The sequence below is a fragment of the Lolium perenne genome, chromosome 2 (assembly GCF_019359855.2).
Source record: "Lolium perenne isolate Kyuss_39 chromosome 2, Kyuss_2.0, whole genome shotgun sequence".
Taxonomy (NCBI): domain Eukaryota; kingdom Viridiplantae; phylum Streptophyta; class Magnoliopsida; order Poales; family Poaceae; genus Lolium; species Lolium perenne.
In genome coordinates this window covers 301849048-301872064 of record NC_067245.2, presented here as the reverse complement: position 1 = coordinate 301872064, position 23017 = coordinate 301849048, and the positions used below count along the sequence as shown (strand labels likewise).

General features: G+C 44.1%; 2 protein-coding genes and 1 pseudogene across 2 annotated transcripts; 2 read left to right on the top strand and 1 right to left on the bottom strand.

Annotated features, from left to right (window-relative positions):
* The first annotated feature begins 2891 nt into the window (after positions 1–2891).
* Positions 2892–6753, top strand: LOC139836183 (putative disease resistance protein At3g14460). Its single transcript, XM_071826773.1, has one exon. The coding sequence runs from the start codon at positions 3028–3030 to the stop codon at positions 6361–6363; it is 3336 nt and encodes a 1111-aa protein (XP_071682874.1). The 5' UTR covers positions 2892–3027; the 3' UTR covers positions 6364–6753.
* A 5105-nt stretch (positions 6754–11858) lies between these two features.
* Positions 11859–14047, bottom strand: LOC139835858 (uncharacterized). The gene is given in 5 exon segments (XM_071825741.1): positions 11859–12196; positions 12271–13027; positions 13029–13247; positions 13348–13408; positions 13836–14047. Coding segments are annotated over 4 exon segments (1026 nt in total). The 3' UTR covers positions 11859–12196; positions 12271–12493.
* A 990-nt stretch (positions 14048–15037) lies between these two features.
* Positions 15038–22496, top strand: LOC127337057 (uncharacterized; annotated as a pseudogene).
* Positions 22497–23017: the final 521 nt, after the last annotated feature.

The following is a 23017-nucleotide window of genomic DNA, read 5'->3' as shown; positions in this document are numbered from 1 at the left end:
TTGAACCACAATTTAAGTATGCAAACTATATCCTCGCAAAAAAAGGTATGCAAACTATATGAATATTTGAGTTCCTAGTGAAAAGAGCTACTAAACCAGACTAATTCTGAAGACATTTTATAATTTTCGAAAAATGACTTCTAAAATTTACGAAATATTTGACAATTTCTTAGAGTTTAGTAATTTGGAAATACTTTTTTTGCATCACCTTTTATCAAGTATTATTGTGTATCATCAAGTTTGATTGTGTTTCAGAATTCAAATTTTAAATTTTATATAAAAATAGGCTTGTTTAATAGATATTGTTGAAAGAAATGAGCAGACTGGTAATCTAATTTTTTTTTCGAAAAAGGGAATATGACCTCTGCATCATATTGATGCACACAACCTTTTATTATAAAGTTTCAGAATTTATCAGGTTAATATCTCAAGGATCACATAGGGTCGATACAAAAATCAACCATCATATTATATATTCCAACATATATGGATCTTTCAAATTTAATCCTAAAATTTAAATCCATGTATTAAAAAATAAGAGAGTACTAGCCATGGGTATGCTATGCATACAATCGACTGGAGTGTACATGCGTGCACGGGAGAACACATGCTGCTCTCCTCTTTCGACGAGTAGTCCACGGCCGAAGCTTTTTCTGCATCATGGCAAGGACGATAATTGTGGGAGATACGTCCCCAAATCCCCCCCTCTCTCTAATTGGCTACGACTGCGCAGCACCATTGACGCGTGGCTCGTTGATTTCGGTCCGGCCAACGCTTAGTGATGCTGTGAGGCATCTTCCACGAGGTGACCCAGACCGGCGCGCCCAACGCGTCCGGTTTTGATCGTTTGGTGGCCGCGTGGACAAGCTCTCGTGTCTGATCGCACGATACGCCTAAGAGCAAGAATAATAGTGTACCCGGCAGCCAGCTAGAGTAGTTTGCTATATTATCTATAGTTAATATGTAGCTAGCAGGTACAATAATAAGCTATAAATTGTAGTACTTTGACAAAATATGGTTCACATTTTAGTCTCACAAAGTGCCTAGGAGCACGTGCTAGAGCTGGCTCGAGCCCACTTCCCTTCTCTCTCCTAATCTCTCTTCCAACTAAGCAAAAATGTAATATTTTATCTGTTATAGCCAGCTGACTGTACCTTATTGTACTTGCTCTAACGCGGCTATTTAAAAAGGTGCCACATGGCTCGTCTTCCTTGGGCGATCTTGCGCCATGGCAGGCCTCGACGAGCAGCAATGCCGGGCGGGAGAATGCGCGGGAAAGTTCCCGTGCGCACCGCCTGCATGCGCGAAAAGGCACTAGGGCACACGCTCACGCCCAAGTTTCCCGCCAAGTCCGACGGCCATAAAAGGCGCCGCGCGGGGCCTCGCAGAGCTCACGGCCGCCTCCGGCACCCTGTCTCCCTCTTTCTTCTCCGGCGCCCTCTCCTCCTCCATCACCATGCCGGGCAACCTGCATACCACGTGGGCGAAGCTCTCACTCGCCGCACGCGCTAGGTTTCCGCAATGGCGGAGGAGGAGCGGCAGGACGCGCGCTGGGTCGCCGACGACGAGGCGATCTGCGTCATGGCCGTGGGGGGCGACGAAGGAGGCAGAGGACGCGGAGCAGATGGAGGGGAACATGGGTGGCTGGTACGAGGCCGCCGAAGGCTGGTACGAGACCGCGGAGGAGGCGCACGACCCCAGGAGGACCGCGGCCGAGGAGGAGGCGGACGCTGTCCACCACCGTGAGATGGCGCAGCTCAATGCCGCCATCGAGGAGCGTCTCACCGAGCTCACGCACGACAGCAGGGAGCACGAGGCCTCTGTCCGGGCCGGTCGCCGCTGTTTAGACGACCTTATCGAGCGGAAGAACGAGCTCATTGCCCAGGAGGCTGCCCGCCGCCTCCTCCTCCAGATGCCCTCACCCGACCGGTGCGCCCACGAGGTGGGTGTGGAGGCGGAGCTAGGCCGGCACGCAAGAGCGTCAGCGTCGCCAGTAGGGGAACAAGGAGGCCCGGGACGCTGGCCTCGTCCCCTCGAGGCACGGGAAGCTGTGGAACGCGCCGCCGCGCACGAGCGCAAGCTGAGTGGCAAGCGGACCATCACGCCGAAGGAGGCCGAGCGCGCCCGCGCCCTCGCAACAAGGACGGACAGGAGGAGGGTGGCCACGGAGGAACACCGGCGGGCCACCAAGCTGGTAAGCTGGAGTGGAATCCTCACGCATAGAGGCCACCGGCGTCGAGTGAAATCCACGACGGCGACGACAAGTCCTGGGTAGCTAGACTATGTAGTAGTATTAAGAAATATGTAATCTTTTTTATTTTCATACAAAATAAAATTATCATCCTATGACACACGGGCCAGGCAAGGACAAGGGGAGAACGCGAGCCTCGGCGTTCGTGGCCATGCAAACGAGGCCCAGATTTGAGTCGGTTTTAGATTGTCCCGGACGCCGCGGGCAATCGATTTTTACGATACGTCCGTGCGCTGGGCATCCGGATGCGCAGACGTGGGATGGGTCGCCCGAGACGGCTCGATGGGTCCTGTGGCCGCCGACGAGGTCGTTCACCTGATTCACCTAGAGTGCCCTCCATCTAGACTACCATGACGTGCCGTCTCCGTCCACTAAATAAGTAAACAGTCCCGTCGTGGTTCTAATACTAGCTAATTCAAGCAGTTTTTTCTTATTGCAGCACCAATGACGCTATTACAGATGCGGTACCTGTTGTAATTGGTGACTCATGTAGCAGAAAAAGAAGGAGAGGGGATGAGGATTCAACACAAATCATTGCGTCGAACACACAAACCCCTTGGGATAAGGATATATTATCCAGTAGGATACAAAAAATTGCCAGTCAATTACAAGACATCCGAGGGGACCTGGGCGAGTTTCTCAAGCTACACGGATCGGACTTAGCTTCCAGCTCAAATCACCATCCGACTACGGACTTTGATCAGCACCTAAGGACATCAAGTATTGTTCCAAGAAAAGTTTATGGAAGAGTTGCAGAAAAGGACTACATTGTAAAGATGATAACAGAAGAAATATCTGATGGAGTAGTTGTTCTTCCTATTGTAGGAATTGCAGGTGTTGGGAAAACAACTCTTGCTCAACTTGTATACAATGATACAAATGCTCAATTTGACCAAAGGATATGGGTTTGGGTGTCTCACAACTTCGACGAAGTGAGACTGACAAGGGACATATTAGACTCTTTTTCTGGAGAAAGGCATCCAGAAATAAACTGCTTTGCCAAGCTTCAGGAAATGTTGAGGAGTTATGCGAACTCAAAGAGATTTTTACTTATTTTAGATAATGTATGGGATGGCATGAACAAAGTACTGGCTCCTCTAGTATCAAGTCATGTGAATGGTAATGTTATTCTAGTCACAACTAGAAATATGTCTGTTGCACAAAGCTTAGGCACTCTCAAACCGGTCAAGTTAGATGCTCTGGCAAATGATGACTTTTGGTTATTGTTCAAATCACATGCATTTGGTTATGAGAACTATGATGAGCATCAAAGTATAAGTAATATCGGGCGGAAAATAGCTGAGAAGTTAAGGGGCAGCCCATTAGCAGCTGTATCTACGGGAGATCTATTAAGGAAGAAACTTAACACTGCTCATTGGAGAGACATTCTGACGAATGAAGACTGGAAATCCATGCAGCTCAGTAGAGGAATCATGTCTGCTCTAAAGCTTAGCTATGATCAACTTCCCTACCATTTACAACTGTGTTTCTCGTATTGTTCTATATTCCCTTACAGTTATCAGTTTCTTGGTGAGGAGTTGGTCAGTTTTTGGATAGCACAGAGATTTGTAAAGTGCAACAACTCTAGTCAGAGTGTGCAGGGGATAGGACGGTGCTATCTGATTGATTTGGTTAACCTGGGCTTCCTTCAAGAAGTTAAAAGAGAAGAATCCTATCTAGGTAGTCAAACTCTATATGCTCTGTGCGGAATCATGTATGATTTTGCGATGATGGTTTCAAAGGTGGACTGTGCAAGTATAGATGGTCTGCAGTGCAATAAAATGCCTCAAACTCTACGGCATTTGTCAATAGTTACTGAATCTGCATACAACAAAGATCTGGCTGGGAACATTCCTGGTAATAAGAATTTTGAAGAAAATCTGAGAAGTGTAGTTATATCAGTTAGAAAATTGAGGACATTGGTGTTACTTGGGCACTATGACTCTTGCTTCTTACTATTGTTCCAAGAGATATTTCAAAATGCACATAATTTACGTGTTCTGCACATGTCTGCAACATCCACTGATTTTCTAAAACGTGGTTATGATGAGGTGGATGGAGCTATCCCGCAAGTTTTGAGTAAGCTGTACCATCTTCAAGTACTAAACGTCGGCTCATACACTGATCCTACCATATATAACCAGATTAATAATCTTGTTAGCCTGCAACATCTTATTGTACACAAGGGAGTGTACTCTTCCATTGGTAGCATTGCAGCATTCCAGGAGCCAGATGGTTATAAGTTTCAAATTTCTAGTGGCTTTGAGATAGCACAACTCCAATCAACAGACGAGTTTGTACAGCATTGGATGCATGTTAAAACTCTGGAAGAGGCTTGTGAGGCAGTACTGAGAAACTGCGAACTGTCAGAAAAGCTGATCTTGTTCTGTAAGGAAACTTATGCAGACATAGGCATGGAGCTTGTGTGTCCCCATCCGGGCATAAAGGATCTCCAGATATCTGGGTTATTCAGCAATACCTTTGCCGCCTTCCAGACGGTGCATATAGGTGGTTGTGCAGAATGGAGAATACTTCCATCTCTGGGAAGGTTTCCGTTTCTGACAAAGCTGAAGTTGAGCGGCCTGGTAGAAATAAAAGAAGTGCTGGTTCCTTCACTGGAGGAGCTAGTTTTAGATCGAATGCCAAAGTTGGAGATATGTTCATGCACTTCTGTGGAGGGTCTGAACACTAGATTAAGAGCACTGCAGATTGAGGAATGTAAAGCACTGAAGGAGTTTGATCTGTTCGAGAGCGGTGATAAATTCAGAATGGAGCAGAGGCCATGGTTGCCTGGTCTTAGGGAACTCGTTCTCAGTGATTGCCCTCATTTGAGTGTGTCGAAGCCTCTTCCACCTTCAACCATCTCATGTGAGTTACATATCAGTGGAGTTTCAATACTTCCAAGTATGAAGGGATTATCCAGTGAAAAGTTATATATTGGTAATTTGTCTGAGGAAGAGGATTTAGAAGATGAAATTGATGTACCTTCCAATGATTTGACAATACTGAATGACCAAATTTTGGCATTCGATAATCTCAGAAACCTCAAATCGATGAGAATAGCAGGCTGCAGAAATCTAATGTCTTTTTCGTTGGAAGGTTTTAGTCATCTCGTCTCTTTAAAGAGTTTGGAAATAAGCATGTGCAGTCAACTTTTCTGTTCAGATATGATGTCAGATGCTACCCTAGAAGATTTGACAGCTGCGAATTGGAAGGCCTTCCCGTGTCTAGAAAGTCTCAGTATAGAGTCATCTGGAATAGGAGGGAAGTGGCTATCTCTATTGCTACGACATGCACCTGACCTAGAGGAATTGTATTTAGCGGGTATATATGACTTATCATCAGGGGAGGAAGATGACGCATTGACAGGGTTAGCTCAAGAGGGGCTCGTGCACATTCCATTAAATCTGACCTCCTCTCTCAAGAAGCTAACTTGTAAGGTCTGCCGTCATCTAACATTTAACTGCAGCGAGGAAGGCTTCTCTGGATTTACCTCCCTTCAGGAGCTAATCATTTCGTGGGGATGCGCCGAGCTGTTCTCGTGTTTGCTGCATAAAGACGGAAATGATCTCACCAGCCTTAAGGAGTTGGTGATAGAGTGGTCCCCAGGTTTGGAATCTCTACAGCTGCACTCATGCACGGCACTAGAAGAACTGACAATTAAATACTGTGGGGGACTCACCACACTTGAGGGCATGGAATCCCTTGGCAGGCTCAGGCATTTGGCAGTATCCAGCTGCCCTGGCTTGGGTCCATGTTTGGAGGGCTTTTCAAGGCAGGGATGTGAGCTGTTCCCTCAGCTGGAAACACTCGAGACCGATGATCCGTCTGTTCTTACCATGTCATTCTGCAACCACCTCACATCCCTACAAGAGCTCAAAATTAATCATTGCCCTATTCTACTATTAGATCTTCCTGCGAGGCTGCACCTCCTTACTTCCCTCAAGAGGTTGAAACTATATAATTGTCGGGGAATCTTAAGGCTTCCAGAAACAGGCCTCCCACTTTCGCTGGAAGAACTGGAAATCGAGCATTGCAGCAAGGAGCTAGCTGATCAATGCACGCGTCTAGAAACGAGCAAGCTAAGGGTCAAAAATTTTCGATGCTGGTAGGTTTTATGAAGCCTTCCCAAAATTGTCTTCTTAAACATGTACATGCACGCATGCTCTGCAAGCTATATACATGTACTTCTGACATCGGAAATCGGAATGCTAGCTCTTGTGTGATAAACAAGACCAGACGGATATGTTGGGGTTGACTAAACCCACGTGTCCCAGTTGGAAAAAAAAAGAGGGAGGCTAAACACATGTCTCGATCAGCCAGAAGAACTCCCAGACAGGATGGCCTCACCAGCAAACACCCAGTCTGCGCATAAATTGTTGTTAGAACCGAATATGCAAACATGCAACCTGTTTTGTCTGTCACTGGTTACTAGTTTCCTCTGCTGTGATAGGAGTGACGTAAATATGTCGATAAGATGTGTATGTATTAGGCCATTTTGGTACTGTTTTTTTTTTCGAAATGGGTGTACCCCGGCTTCTGCATCATGACGATGCACACGGTCATTTATTAAAAAATGAGTTCCAAAAGGTATTGTTTACAACTCACGCATAACCGAAAATTAATACAAGAATCAACCATCAAAAAAATGACACGCTAGGACTACAACTCAACATAGTCTACTAGTATGCCGCCAACCAGCCTGGCACAAGATATCCTGAGCGACCGCCAGGAGCCGTGTGCAACCAGAAACCATGGTATCCCGCAAGCCCTCCGGAGACAGTAGAGCCCACAGCTGGACCCAATGGGAGACCATATGAATAACCTGCAAGAAATGAAAAGATGCTTTTTAATTAAAAATTATATCATTTCTGACCCTCCAATAGACCAACATAAAGCAGAAACCCCAATCCGGATAAAAGCCTTAGATTGTCTATCTACTCCATTTAACCAATTACCAAACATATTGGTAATGTTGGTGGGAGGTGGAAGATCATAAGTGAAATTAACAGTACGCCATAAGAGTTTAGCTAACGGACATTCAATAAAAAGGTGTTGAATAGTCTCATGCTCCCCACAGAAGACACAATTCGTACACCCATTCCAATTACGTTTAGCTAGATTATCTTTAGTTAACAAGACTTTATTACTCAAGAACCACATGAAAATCTTAATCTTAAGCGGTATTTTAACCTTCCATAGATACTTTCGCAAAAAAGGTGTATGGTCACACATGAGATCTTCGTACATGGACTTGACAGTAAACACCTTGTTAGAAGTCAAATTCCAAATAAAACGATCCTCTTCATCATTCAACGTAACCATCATGAGTTTACGACATAATTGTAACCATGAACTCCATTTACTACCATTCAACACTCTTCGGAAGGTAATATTTAACGGTGGTTGAGCAATTACCTGCGCGACAGTGACATTTTTATGGTGTACAATGTTATACAAAGACGGATACTGATGAGCCAAAGAAGTAGTTCCCAACCAGATATCGTCCCAGAAGCGGATGGTCATACCATTCAACCTCTTGAAAAAAACTCCTGTTTAACCTCCATCAATCCTTTCCAAAAAGGTGAATCATTGGGCTTGGCTTCTACCTCTGACAACGTCTTATGTCCCAGGTATTTGTTATGTAGCAATTCTTGCCACACCCCATCTTCATTAAGAATTTTAAAAAGCCATTTACTCAATAAGCATATGTTCTTGATTTCGTGTACCTCAATACCCAAACCCCCCTGATCTTTGGGACGACACACAATATTCCATTTTGTGAGGCGATATTTCTTTTTGTTGTCATCGGACTGCCAAAAGAACCTGGATCTATAGAAGTCCAAACGTTTTCTTACCCCAACAGGTATTTGTAGGAAAGACAACATAAACATCGGTAAGCTAGTTAATACTGAATTAATAAGAACCAACCTATCACCATAGGATAGTAACTTCCCTTTCCAGCATGCTAATTTACTCTCAAACCGTGTTTCTACCGGATACCAATCCGAGTTCTTGAGTTTTTTGAAATGAATTGGAATACCTAAGTATCTAAAGGGGAGTTGTCCAGCATCACATCCAAAGATGTGTTTATACTGAGCCTCTTCCTCCTTTGCCTTTCCAAAACAAAAAATCTCACTCTTATGAAAATTAATCTTAAGCCCCGATAACTCTTCAAAGAGGCATAAAATTAGTTTCATATTAACCGCTTTATCAAGATCATGCTCTAGAAAAATGATAGTATCATCTGCGTATTGTAATATAGAGAGCCCTCCCTCAACTAAATGTGGAATTAACCCCCCAACTTGACCATCCTCTTTAGCTTTTTCAATTAATATGGCAAGCATATCCACTACAATATTAAACAGCATTGGGGATAAAGGGTCCCCTTGCCTTAGACCTTTCTTCGTTTGAAAATAATGACCAATGTCATCATTCACTTTTACACCAACACTTCCTCCTTGAACAAACTGTTGTACTAAATTTCCTCATTCTGGAGCAAAGCCCTTCATCCTCAAAGTTTGTTGCAAAAAAGGCCATTTAACCTTATCGTAAGCTTTCTCAAAATCAATTTTAAATAAAACACCATCCAATTTTTTAGAATGAAGCTCATGGATAGTTTCATGAAGAATAACAACTCCTTCCAAAATGTTTCTACCTGGCATAAAAGCAGATTGGGTTGGTTTAATGACTCTTGGGGCAATCCCCGAGATACGATTAGTGCCAACTTTGGTAAATATCTTGAAACAAACATTAAACAAGCAAATAGGTCTGTATTGTTGAATTTGAACAACATTCTCCTTCTTAGGTAACAAAGTAATCACACCAAAATTCAGTTTGTAAAGGGGCAAATCCCCATTACTAAACTGAGAAAACAAAGCCATCAAATCCTTTTTTATTACTTCCCAAAATTTTTGATAAAACTCAGCTGGAAAGCCATCTGGTCCAGGAGCTTTATTCAGTTCCATTTGAGAAATTGCCTCAAAAACCTCCTTTTCAGTAAAAGGTGCCGTCAAAATCTCATTCTCCAATGGTGAAATATGTGTAATATCCTGAAATTCCTCTGGAACTAGAGAAATATTGGTTGGTGCCGGCGCACCAAACAATTTTTTGTAGAATTCAGTAATATACACCTTCAAATTGTCTTCCCCAACAATAGTTCCCTCTTGCTGTTCTAATTGAAAAAAATTCTTTTTTTGATGCTTGCCATTTGCTATTAGATAGAAATACTTTGTATTATTTCCCCCTTCTTGAATATGTTTAACTTTCGCTCTTTGTGCCCATTTAGACTCCTCTTCTCTTCTTAATTTATTCAAATTATCGTTGGCTTTTTTGAATTCCTCCCTTTCATTTGTATTCAGCAAAGTTGTTTCCGCTTTCAAATCAAGCCTCTCAATAATATTTAAAAGTCTCTCTTTTTCTTTTTTATACTTGCCACTTTGATTTTTTGCCCAACCCTTGAGGAATCTTCTTAAGTGTCTTAACTTATTTAACCAAATCTCCATTGGGGTAACTCCACCTATCGCTGAATTTCACTCCTTTACTATCATGTCAAAAAAAAACCCTCTTGTCGCAACCAATGTAGCTCAAAAGAGAATTTTGCTTGGTTACCCAGGTGTGCTTTCACCACTGAGTCAATAAGTATTGGAGTATGATCAGACTCAACTCTAGTTAAAGCTCTTACCGTGACCAAAGGAAATTTCTGTTCCCACGATATAGATGCTAGAACTCTATCTAGCTTCTCATATGTAGGTTCTTCTCTCCTACTTGCCCACGTATATTGTCTTCCTGTTAGAGCAATTTCCTTTAAATTCAAATGCTCAATGATTGCATTAAAAATAAAGGGCCAACGCGCTTTGAAATTAGCATTATTCTTTTCCTCCCTGGTTCGTATAATATTGAAATCACCCCCTACCAACATAGGTAATGTTTCAGACTCGCAAGTGCGCACCAATTCCAATAAGAATTCTGCATTGTGCATATCTTGGGCAGCCCCATAGACCATAGACCGGCACCAGAATCCATTCGAAACCATCTCTCTTACATTTAATATGCATCTTAACACAGAAATCTCCTGTGGTAACTTTTAAAACTTGTAGGTTTTCAGAGTTTATTCCCACTAGAATACCCCCTGAACGACCATGCGGTGGCAAACAAAACCATGAGAAATTATACCCCGCAGCTAATTGATTCAAAAAAGGAATAGAGAAATTAGATCTTCCAGTCTCCAATAAGGCTATGAAATCTAACTTATGCTCCCTAATCGCCTCTTTCACAAACAAATGCTTCGCAGTGTCACCAAAACCCCCTGAATTCCAATTAATTCCTTTTATATTCTGCATCATGAAAATTGTTTTTTAATTCTTTTCCTAGAACTTTTACGAATATTACTTGTATCATAAACTTTCCTCTGTCTAGTTTTCTTTGCCTTGACCACTGGTTTGAGATGTTCCAATTGATCATCAAAATCCAATGGGATGTCATCATCCTCACATAAATCCTCACACAGGGTGGATACTTTTGACAATACAAGAGTCTCCAGCCCTTCCTCTCTTTTTTCAATTTCACTCTCATTTTTCTTTAAAATAGTTAAAATTCTCTCCTCTTCCACCATTTTAATCCCTCTAATAGACCGAGCAATCTCAGCTTTAGAAGCTCCTAATGACACACCTAACCTATCAGCTCTCTTAACTATGTCAACATCCGAAATATTAATGATGGAGTACTTGGAGTTTGTACACTTATCTGTATTGAGAGTATCATCAAGTAGCTACACATTCTTCATAGCCTTCTCCATTAGAGGCATATCCGCATTAGATTGGCCACCCAACCTAGTACTTGACCTCAACCCAGCCGAAGGCTTCGGAATACCCCCAAACGCAATAACCTCCTCTGTAGACGGACAATGTGCCATAGTGTCATTTTCTAAAAATGTCAGCGAGCAAGGAGGTGCAAAAATAGGCGACTCACCATCAGGTTTCGGAGATGAGGCAATCCCCATCACTCCCTGAAGACCTACCCCTTGTTCATTTGTTACATTTATCTTCATATTATCCATCATATCCTCCCTGATATTCTTGGTACTGTATATCCTATTGGGTTCATTTTTCTTCGTTTTGGGTATTTGTGATGCTGGCAATTAAGCAAACATATTGCAGTTAAACAACCAAGTTGTTCTTGGTTCTTCAGGGAGGACACAATTTTGCTACTGACGTGGAGATTGGAGTCATTCTGTCACTGGTAGTTTTCTTTGTCCACTTGAGGTCGCCGATTATATCAAGCTCTTCGAGCCCACGTTCATCTTGCTGGAGCAGTGGTCAGTTGTGTGAAATACAAGCTGAATTCTCATTAAATTTAAGAAATTAGAGGCCAGGATAAGTTACCCGAGTGAACGTTTAGATCAACGCGGAAGTACAAGCATCAATATTTGTTCTCAATTTGTGGAGAACAAACTTATCACCTCGTCCCACACTGTCATTTTTTCGATAAAGGACGCTTTATTACTCGAAGTTTGAAACATTACACCCAGTCTCTGCATAACTAAGATGCACACTGTCGTTTAAGAATCCGTTTAAGAATCCAGTATCCAACCAGAATCCAGTATCCAACCAAAAAGGAGTACACAAATAAATGAAAGGAAAAAAGCTAACTAGTTGACAGCTCCATTGACTTCTATCCTACGGCTAGCCACCTATGTTGAGAAATAAACTATCGCATGACTCAGTACACTCTAATTTTGACCTATATATACATTGTCCAGCTTAGCTACCAGAGCCATCCACTAGGAACTACGTTAACTAAATCCAACCCAACACGCACATCCCAGAAACAAGTACCCATATTACCCAACTACTCAAATCTACTGTCAGAACAACCTTCTCTACACCAGAGAACGAGCATTGCTAGCTTCCGACGCGCTGTCCCCTGAGCTCCCTGACCCCGATCCTGCAAACAAAGCCAAATGAGAAATGATGCAAGACCTTCAGTTCATGACAAATAAACCGGGGTTTTGACAGTACCACTGGATGATGAGGAGCCGCTGCCTGACCCAACAGAGGCACTCACGACCTCAGAACCCTTCTCGATCTCCATTGATTGGTAAGTCGCAGTTGGCATCTCATCATCAATATCTACATACTCATCCACCTGCTCAGCCACTACACTCGTCTTATCAGGATTGTCGATCTCCTGTAAATAATAACAAGCAAAACAACACACATGAGAGTCCAGTTTGCATATCCACTAATGCAAACAAGAAAAATACATGTTGTTTTCTACGGCCACTACCACAACATCAGCATTGTCAACCAATGTAGGCACAGCACCATTCACAGCTTCAGCACCAGCAGTATCACCAACCTCAGCACTGCCCCCATTCATCACCGCACCTCGTCGGCTCTTGTTGAGTGCACTGTTAAAGTTGGTGACGAATCGATCAAGCTCCCACTGCGTCTCGAGGTCCATTTCGTCGATATCCAGCTGAATCGCATCCCCAAGCAGCTCCGGATTGCTGGCACTCCTCTTCTGCACAATCTGCATCACATTAGGCATCTTCTTTTCAGGCAAGCTCTCCAGCCCCACCTTAAGCATGTTCTTCTCCTCCGAGCTCACCCCCCTCTTCGGCACGTTGGCCTTTGGTTTCCGCTCCTTCCCCGCTCTCGGCTTCACCTGTGCCGGCCGGTACCACCGTAGTGGCAGTTCCGCCGGCACCGACACTGGTATAGGCGGCGCTAGGCGCTCGCATTCTTCCTAGAAACAAGAGAACTCCGCCATGTACCATCTTCTGGAACGAGACAAGGAGGTTGCCGGAGAAGGTGTGGACGTCACGCCCGGTGGGGTTGTACCGCAGCCACTGCGAGTCTGGTGTGAGGGCTAGGTGCGGGGAGGGGGGTGGGGGCACAGGCGCGAATGTGGCGCAGTTCTGGCCCCAATGGTGGAGCGGCCGGTGCCGGCCGGCGAGGATGGCGGGGGCGGGGGACGGGGAGGGGTTCGCGTGCTGGAGTTGGTATTGAACGGCTGTGAATCCGGCCTGCGGCAGGGGGCTGAGGGGATAGTGGTCGCCTGGTCGGTGGGGATCTCTGACATGTGGGCCATACCTGGCCAACGGGCCGGGCTTTGGCTACATTGATGTTGTTGTGGTCGGATATTTTCGCTCCACTGAAATGACCGTGGGACTTTGTTGCTTCAATGAAGCAATTGCAAGACTTTGGCGGGATAAAAATGTGTTAGAGCATCTCTAACTGATACCACCCTAAACTCGTACGGACGGGTTAACCGCATCGCTCGTTTTTGCATCAGAAACTGAAGCGGCAGAACAGACCCCCCATCTGAACCCTAAACTTGATTTCTTATAAATTTGGCGCAAGGTTGAAACTAGACCATCCACGATTCATTTACAAACAAATGCAAAATAATATTCCTAAAAACCGCAATTAAGCTAGCGCATGATTCATCACTACATCATCGGAACTTGGGGTGTCTTCTTCGGCAACGGCGGCAGCGGAGAAGCTTCACTCGTCCTCGTTGTCGGTGTCGTTGTCGGAGAAGTCCAACTCATCATCGGAGTAGTAAACGATGATGTAACCGTGACGCGCGTTTCGCCCTCCGGATGCCGCGCGCCTCCTCCTCATTGGTGTCGCAGGCCCGCTTGGACTTCTCCCACACGTCAATGATGACTGTCGTGAGGGAGTTGTGCCGTGCCATCACGAGGTGGTGCGCCTCCCGAGCGGCCTCTTCAGCCTCGTCCGGGCTCGACTCGAGCACGATCGATGAGAGTGGGGGAAGCCCGCGCGACATCGGCAACCGAACCCATTCCGCCGCCTATCGACGATGGCCCCGCCATGCCGTCATGCATTCTTAGGAGTAGGCCAACCCACGAGGGGAGGGCGAGTTGCGACAGGAGAGCGCATTGCGCCCATGCGCTTGCCCGGAAATGCGTGCGGCACGCTCGGCTAGCGTCTTCAACGCTCGCCTCGCCGACCCGAAGCCGCGGCCGTGTTCCGGATTAGTGTGGGTGCCTCGCGCCGAATTGGGTGCCGCCATCGGGGATGGAGAGGAGGCTACCGGTGGTGGCGATTTGGTTTTGGCGGACGGAGGCGCAATCAATCGGGGTTGGGGTGACGGCGGTAGCAAGAGGAGGAAGAGGAGAAAATGGATGCGGGTGCCATATCAAACGTGGAACCCTGCTTATATAAGGTGCGAGGACTACTTTTTTGAGCTAAAACCTGAAAAACATGATGCGAGATGGAATGGGTACTGCGTGCAACCGGGGTCGAGATTATTCTCGGGTGCTCTCAACAATATCTATACGATCTTGTTTGGTACAAGAGTTTTTGTTAGGATTAGTCCAAATAGTATTCAGTATTAATGATCCTCTACCGTTATCTAAATCCCACAAAATTCCATCCCCAATTTACTAGGTAGAATAGCATTGAAGATTAAGAAAAATACACTAAAATTTGTAAAAAAAAGTGAGGTTAAGTGAAGATTAAACTCACTCGATACTCTAGGAATAAGCGGGCTTGGGTGCCGAAATGGTTGTCCACCATTAGAAAGGCTCAAACCTGGTCCCTCACTCCTTTTTCTTCTGTGTTAAAATATTGAGAGAAGTTCATTTTACCCCTAAACTTGTTATAGAGTTTAGAATACAACCTTTAACTTTTCTTTGGTGCCGAAATTTTTTTTTTAAAATTGTCACCGGGGGGAGAGAGTCCCCACCTGAATTTCATTGAATGCCGAAATGGCTGTCCACCGTTAGAAAGGCTCAAACGTCTCACTCCTTTTTCTTCGGTGTTAAAATATTTTCCCCGCTGCGCGCTCACAAGGTGAAAAAGGGGGAAAGTCGCCGCTGCATTGTATATTGCTCTTCTCTGCTCGGCTGTTGCGTTCTTCCCTCCACTGACCATCGCCGGAGAAGCGAACTCAACTGCTTCGCCCGATCTGATGGAGTCCGCGATTGAATGGCTGGCGGACACAATCCTTGCTACCCTCCAAATCGGCAAGCTGGGTGCGTGGATCCGCCGAGCCGGGCTTGCCGATGACACCGAGAAGCTCAGGCGCGAGGTGGAGCGAGTTGAGTTGTTGGTCCGTGCCGCCAGGAGTGGGGCGCCCGGGAACGCGCCGCCGGCCCGATCTCTAGCTCGCCTCAGGGAGTTGCTCTATGAAGCCGACGACGTGGTCGACGACCTCGACTACTGCAGGCTCCAACAGCAGGTCCAAGGAGGTACGCCCGCTATCTCTGTAGATCCATCCGAGTGTTCTGATTTGGGTAGACTGCGACAGGAACAGGGAGCTGATTATATGCCCCAAAACAGTTTGGGCTCGAATCATATGCCCACTTTACCATGGCAATGGATAGTGTAGCCTATTTTTCGCTGTAACTTTGTTGAGATGCATTATTTGAACAAATATTGCAACTGTCTCCAGATAGTATCGGAGAAGACCAAACTGCCACTGGACAAAACATCAGCTCTTCTGCTCTTATTTCTGCCCCGGGTAACTCAACTACCCAAAAAATACAAATGTCATCCTACAACCCCAAATGACGGGTCACATGATCATCTTTCATTCTTTTTCACCGATGCACCCAATAGCAGTGAAACAAAAATAGGCCAAAATGTCATTCAATAGTCAATTATCTGGAAAAAAAAGCACGAGGGGGCACTGGATGCTGTGTCGTGCAAGTGTTATGTTGGGTTGAAGCAACATGTAGCATGTGTACGTCTTTATTTCTCTCTTTCGGTTTGGTTCGGGTGAGCTGAGTTGCTCATTTGCCCAGGGGTATTTAGGTTTTTCCTCCTGTTCCTTAAGTTTTGTTATGATGAAGTATTATTTATATTCAAATAGGGTATTGTTTAAAAAGTGGCAAAGAAATTTATGGCATATTAACAGTTATCATGGAAATGCCCAGCTAATATTTGCTTTACCCAGTCAAAATTACAAATGGAAAGCGGCATATGATCAAAGATCCAAAGTCCAAACTTTTGTGGCTGCATATGATCAAATCGCTGGTAGCTCCCCCTACCATACACGCAGCATGGCACCCTCACCAACGATTTTTTTTTTCCGTCGAGTCATCTGAATGTCTTCTACTCTTCTCCTTCACACTCTACTTTCTCACCGTCTACCTCCCTCAAAAATTTTGAGGTTTGCAATTAGGTTTTTGGATATAGAATTCAAATGTTACTGGTAGCTAGGTCAAACATGATCATACTAATTTGTCTTTTCCTCTGAAGTTACATGGGACGATACTGAAGGGATGCATGAAGAAGCACAAGTAGCTCAGAGATCAAGGGGCAATGATGCTGATATATCTAGTAGCAGTCGTGGCAAGAAACAATCCAAGGCATGGGATGATTTTGATATTACAGAAGACACCGGAAAGCCTGTGAAAGCCAAGTGTAAACACTATCAACAAGTGGTTGAGTGCAGGACTGACAAATGGACATCAGTTTTGCACAACCATGTCAAGAGTGAGGGTTATAAAAAGAAACTTGGAGCAACTGACCAGACACCAAACCCTTCAAGGTACATTTTTTTGTATCGTATGTTTTCCCCCGGATCCTAAATTACTCATATTTGTGCACCTCTTTTTAGTGTTAAAGTTTGTTTGTATGTATCTAATATATGCCCCACTGTTATTTTAATAACAGAATATATTTTATCACTCGCATGGATGTCCACCTAACATTCAAAATTCATTTTGTCATAAAAAGATATGGATAGTTTTTAAATTGTTTGTAGATACAAAACATTTCTATAGCCAGTAATCATGGAAAATTTGGTGCCAAAATGTGACTATATTCATCTTGCACAAAAAAGACAAACCTGTACAGCTTGAAGAGTGCAGAGTGTACGTGTTCAGGTTGCACAAACTTTTCTTTTTTTGTACAGAATGCATATTGTCATATACTTGTTTTTTATACCAATTTTCTCTAAGATACATGTGATGGTGTGGTATATATCTGAATTTCACATTTTTTACAACATTTTGAAATGGAAATGAAAACTTGTATTTTGTATGGTGGAGAAATAATTGCATTTCTAATAGGCAATCTAAATCTCTTTCATATTGCAGCACCAATGATTCTACTGAAAATGCTGCCCCTATTGTAACTGGTGATTCATTTGGCAGAAAAAGGAGAAGAGATGAGGATTTGGCACAAATCACCGCAACTAGCATACACAGTTGGCACAAGGCTGAATTTTCCAACAGGATACAGGAAATAACTTGTCAGTTACAAGACATCCGAGAGGACGTGAGCGACACTCTAAAGATGAATGGATCATCCTATGATGCAAGTTCAAACCACTGCCGCGGTACAGGCAAAGACGATGTGTGCGCAACATCAAGTCTTAATCAGCAAAAAATATATGGAAGAGATTCAGAAAAGAACACCATCATAAAGACGATTACAGCTGAGAAACATGAAAGTATATCTGTACTTTCTATTGTAGGCATTGGAGGAGTTGGCAAGACAGCTCTCACACAACTCATATACAATGATCCACTAGTGAAAGAACAGTTTGAGCGGATATGGTTATCGGTGTCTAACAACTTGGACGAAGTAAGACTTACCAGAGAGATTTTAGACTTCGTTTCTCAAGAAAGACATGAAGGTATAAGAAGCTTTGCAAAGCTTCAGGAGATCTTGCAGATACACATGGAGTTCCAATCAAAAAGGTTTCTGCTCATTTTAGATGATGTCTGGGAAAACCTAGATGCTTACCTATGGAACAAACTGTTGTCTCCAATGATGTCAAGTAATGTGAAGGGTAATGTTATTGTAGTCACAACTAGAAATTTTTATGTTGCAAAAAGGATAGGCACACTCGAACCAATCAATTTATGTGCTTTGGCAAATGATGATTTTTGGTTATTGTTCAAATCATGTGCATTTGGCGATGAGAACTATGAAGGGCATCAAAGTCTAAGCATCATCGGACATCAAGTAGCAGAGAAGTTAATGGGGAACCCGTTAGCAGCTGTATCTACTGGAGAACTATTGAGAAAGCAACTCACCATTGATCATTGGAGTAACATTTTGAAGAATGAACATTGGAAATCCCTACAACTAAGTAGAGGCATCATGTCCGCTTTAAAGTTTAGCTATGATCAACTACCCTACTATCTACAACAATGTTTCTCATACATTTCTATATTTCCTTGCAATCATCAGTTTCTTGGTGATGAGTTGGTCCGCATTTGGATTTCACAAGGATTTGTGAAGTGCAACGATTCGGGTGAGAAACTGGAGGAGACAGGACAGTGTTATCTGACTGATTTGGTGAACCTAGGCTTCTTTCAGCAAGTTGAAAGCAAAGACAGGAGAGTCCTTTTTCAAGCTGAAATTTTTTCCATGAGACTCATGAATCCAGTTGCAAGAGAAGAGTCATTTACAGGCAATCAAACTTGCTATGCTATGGGTGGCCTTATGCATGATCTTGCGCGGATTGTTTCAAGAAGTGAATGTGCAGTTATAGATGATCTACAGTGCAATGAAATGTTGCCAACTGTACAACATTTGTCTGTGGTAACTGATTCTGCATACTGCAAAGATCAAAATGGAAGCATACCTCGTAATTACAAGTTTGAAGAAAATCTGCGAAATACAGTTACATCAGTAAGAAGATTGAGGACCCTGGTATTAATTGGGCAGTATGACTCTTTCTTCTTCCAATCCTTTCAAGATATATTAAGAAAGGCACAGAATTTGCGTCTCACGTAAATGTCTGCATCATCTTCTGATTTCAATTCCTTCATGTGCACTTTGATAAATCCTACCCATCTTCGCTATCTGAAGGCCCTTAAGCCGGGGATGGTTTTACCTCAAGTTTTGAGCAAGTTATTCCATCTTCAAGTATTAGATATGGGCTCATCCACTTATCCAACTATATCTAATGGTATCAATAATCTTGTTAGCCTGCGGCATATTGTTGCACAAGGACTGTCGGCCATTGCTGGGATTGGTAACATGACATCCCTTCTGGAACTACATGATTTTAGGGTCCAAAATTCGAAGCTTTCGAGATAACACAACTTCAATCCATGAACAAGCTTCTACAACTTGGTATCTCACAACTTGACAATGTTACCACTACGTATGAGGCTGCTGGAGCAAAATTGAGGGACAAAATACACTTAAAAAACTGTGCTTGTCGTGGAAGTATACTTATCACAGTGACATAGCAAGAGAGGTGCTTGATGGTCTTGAACCACATCAAGGCTTAAAGCATCTGCGGATATTTGGGTACAATGGTGCTACCTCCCCAACTTGGCTTGCCACCAATATCGCAGTTACCTCTTTACAGACACTTCATCTAGAGGATTGTGGAGAATGGCAAATACTTCCATCTCTAGAAATGCTTCCGTTTCTTACGAAGTTGAAGTTGTGCAAAATGCAGAAAGTAACAGAAGCAACATTTCCTTCATTGGCGGAGCTGATTTTAATTGAAATGCCAAAGTTGGAGAAATGTTCCTGCACTTCTATGTCGGATTTGAACTCTAGTTTAAGAGTACTGCAAATCAAGATGTGCCGTGCACTGAAGGTGTTTGATTTGTTTGAGAATTGCAATAATTTCGGCAGCAAAATGAAGTCATGGCTGCCCGGTCTTAGAAAGCTAATTATCTACGATTGTCCTCATTTGCAAGTAATGCACCCTCTTCCACCTTCAACCAACTGTTATGAATTATTTATCAGCAGAGTTTCAACATTTCCAAAGATGGAGAGATCATCCAGAGAAACATTAGAAATTGGGTGTCTATTTGCCTCTCATGATGTGCCTTCTTATGAGATGAGGGCATTGGATGACAGAAGATTAGCATTCCATAATCTAAGGGACCTTAAATACTTGTGCATCACATATTTCAGAAATCTGATGTCTATTCCATTCAAAGGATTTAGTCAGCTAGTCTCCTTAAAGAGTTTGAAAATAAGCGATTGTGAAAAGCTTTTTTCTTCAGATATACCAGAGTATACCTATGAAGATGTGGTAGCTGCAAATTGCATTGCCCTCCCTTATCTTGAACATCTCCACATTCATTCATGTGGTATAACGGGGAAGTGGCTTTCTCTGATGCTGCGACATGCGCCGGCTCTATTGGTATTGAAATTAGGGGCCTGCCCACAGATAACCCAGTTATCAATAGAAGAGGAAGAAAACAGTCAGTCAAATCTTATCTCAACCCTGCAAGCTTCGTCATCAGGAAATCGAGACTATGCATTGGCAAGCTCAGTTCCAGAAGGGCTCTTGCGCATTCCATTAACTCTACTCTCTACTCTCCAAGAGATGGACATTGCAGTATTCCCTCATTTAACATTTAAGCGTAGCATGGGAGGCTTATCTGGATTTACCTCCCTTGAGAAGCTAACAATTTGGTATTGCCCCGAGCTCCTCTCATCTTTGGTGCATATTGTCAGAACTGATGGCCAGATGAATGGAAGATGTCTCCTCCCTCAATCACTTGGTCATCTTGTGATTGGCGATTATTCCGGAGTAATGCTGCAGCCATGCTTTCCAAGGAATCTTACCTGCCTCAAAATTTTTCAAATATGGAGCAATGAAAGTTTGGAATCTCTACAGCTGCATTCATGCACGGCACTGGAGGAGTTGAATATTTTGTGATGTCCCTCGCTCACCTCACTAGAGGGCATCCAGTCCGTTAGGCATTTGAGCGTATTCAGCTCACCCAGTTTGCCTCCATATTTGGAGCATTTTTCCAGGCAAGGTTATGCTTTGTACCCTCAACTGGAAAAACTTGTGACTGATGACCCATGTATCCTTACCACACCGTTCTGCAAGCAGCTCACATCCCTACAACGCTTAGAACTACGGACTTGCGAGAGTAAAGCAATACGGTTGACAGATGAGCAAGAGAGAGCGCTTCTGCTCGTCACGTCCCTGCAAGAGCTCCAATTCTGGAAATGCAGTTATCTCATGGATCTTCCTGGGGAGCTGCGCAGACTTCCTTTCCTCAAGAAGTTGGAGATTGGGAATTGTCAGCGCATACTGTGGCTGCCAGAAAAGGGCCTCCCACCATCACTGGAAGAACTGAATGTAAGCTGTCATGGCGGTTGCAGCAAGATGCTGGCTGCACAAAGTAGGGCGCTAGCAACAAGCAAGCTAAAGGTCAAAATTGATGGGAAATATGTGAATTAATTGCTGGTTGGCTTGTTAAGCAAACATTTCTATCAGCACAACACATCTCGCTGAGTTGTTTTAAGGTATATGATTTTACTATGGATCAGGATCCTCACAGAGTTTACTATTTAACATAAATTCAGTTTAGTGTCATGCTGAAGTATACATGGTTGCTGCTGCAGGGTCTGTCTTCTGTATAGTGGAATAATAAGCTGGTGCATCTCTGTTTTTCATGGATCACAAGCTTATGTTCAGAAGACCAACGCCTAAATGCATATGAAAAGCAATAGAGTTCAACAGGACTTGAACTCTTGAAGAATGGGCTTCCTCTCATATCAACTGAATGCAGTCAACGGGTAAACCAATCTGTTCCATTTTTTGTTCTGCATCTCATCCTATGAGCTCAAGTGCATGACTAATTTTCGTTTCCCTTTACTGAAGAAGGAACTGTGTAAGATGAATTTTGATCGCTCGTTACAAGTTGGTGTCTTGGAGCTCACCAAAGGATTCCTTGCTACATCATGCAGATGCTTTTCCGTGGGTAGAGAAAAACACTTTTCTCTACCCGTCAGGCCAGAGATGCCTCGTCAGAAGAATAAGCTATTCGAATATGCAATCCTGCAACATGTTGCGTTTTATTGCTTATTTTATCAGGGTACACCGTAGTATATCATATGCTTTTAACGCATTTAAGCTTCGGGAGGACTGTAATTTCATCACCGAATACTGGAGTCTCAGCAGCCACGTTGGGAGACTAATGTTTTCGAAGACGATGCATTTGACTCGGGTATCTACTATCTAGGGCAGGCGACGGAGAGAAAGCCGAGAGGGCAGAAGAGGATCGGTTACGAGCTTCCAGCTTACGACACGGACAGGTCGTTGCTTGGGTCCTCTACTAAAAAGATCTGGCCATTCTTAGTTCGTTAAATGACAGGGTACAGCTGAATGCTCATCAAGTCATGATGCTATCGAATCCCAATGCTGAAGCACGAACAAGTTCACTCATATCCTATCGACTGCACCTGCGTCGTTGGCTGATGACAAAAGAACAGATCAGCTCGTCGTCGTCGGTGCGCTTTGACATAAACAGAACTTTAACTGCACATATTAACCTTTTGCCCTCTTCTATATATGTCTATCTGAACTTTTGTCTGACGCAACTATCTGACACCGCCTAGGGTGTTCCTTAGGGCATCTCCAGCGGCGCGACGCAAACGGACGCTGAGCGACCGTTTTCGTCCGCCGTGACCGGAAATGCGTCTGGCACCACCTCCAGCGGGGCGATGCAAAGTGACCGGGCCGTCCGCGGAGACGCAAACCTGACCCAATTACCAATTATGCGTCAGGTTTGCGTCTCCGCGGACGCTCGGCGGTCGCGGAAACTGTCCGCGTTGGGTGCATCCGGGCTCGGTCGGCAGTGAGAAGGTAAACAAAAGATATTTTTTATTACTATTGATTGGCCAAAAGGACCATCTTTATAGAGATGGTTAGTCGAGTTAACCTAAAACTACAACGGCCGTACCTACTCGCCGTCGCGCGGCCTACACCGGCCTCGGTTACTCACAGTCGCGCGGCCTACTACTGGCCGCCGGAAGGGCTGGCGCCGTCGTCGAAGCGGGAGCGCTT

Excerpts from the sequence above, each read along its gene's own strand:
- LOC139836183 (XM_071826773.1), top strand. The coding sequence starts at position 3,028 with ATGATAACAGAAGAAATATCTGATGGAGTAGTTGTTCTTCCTATTGTA.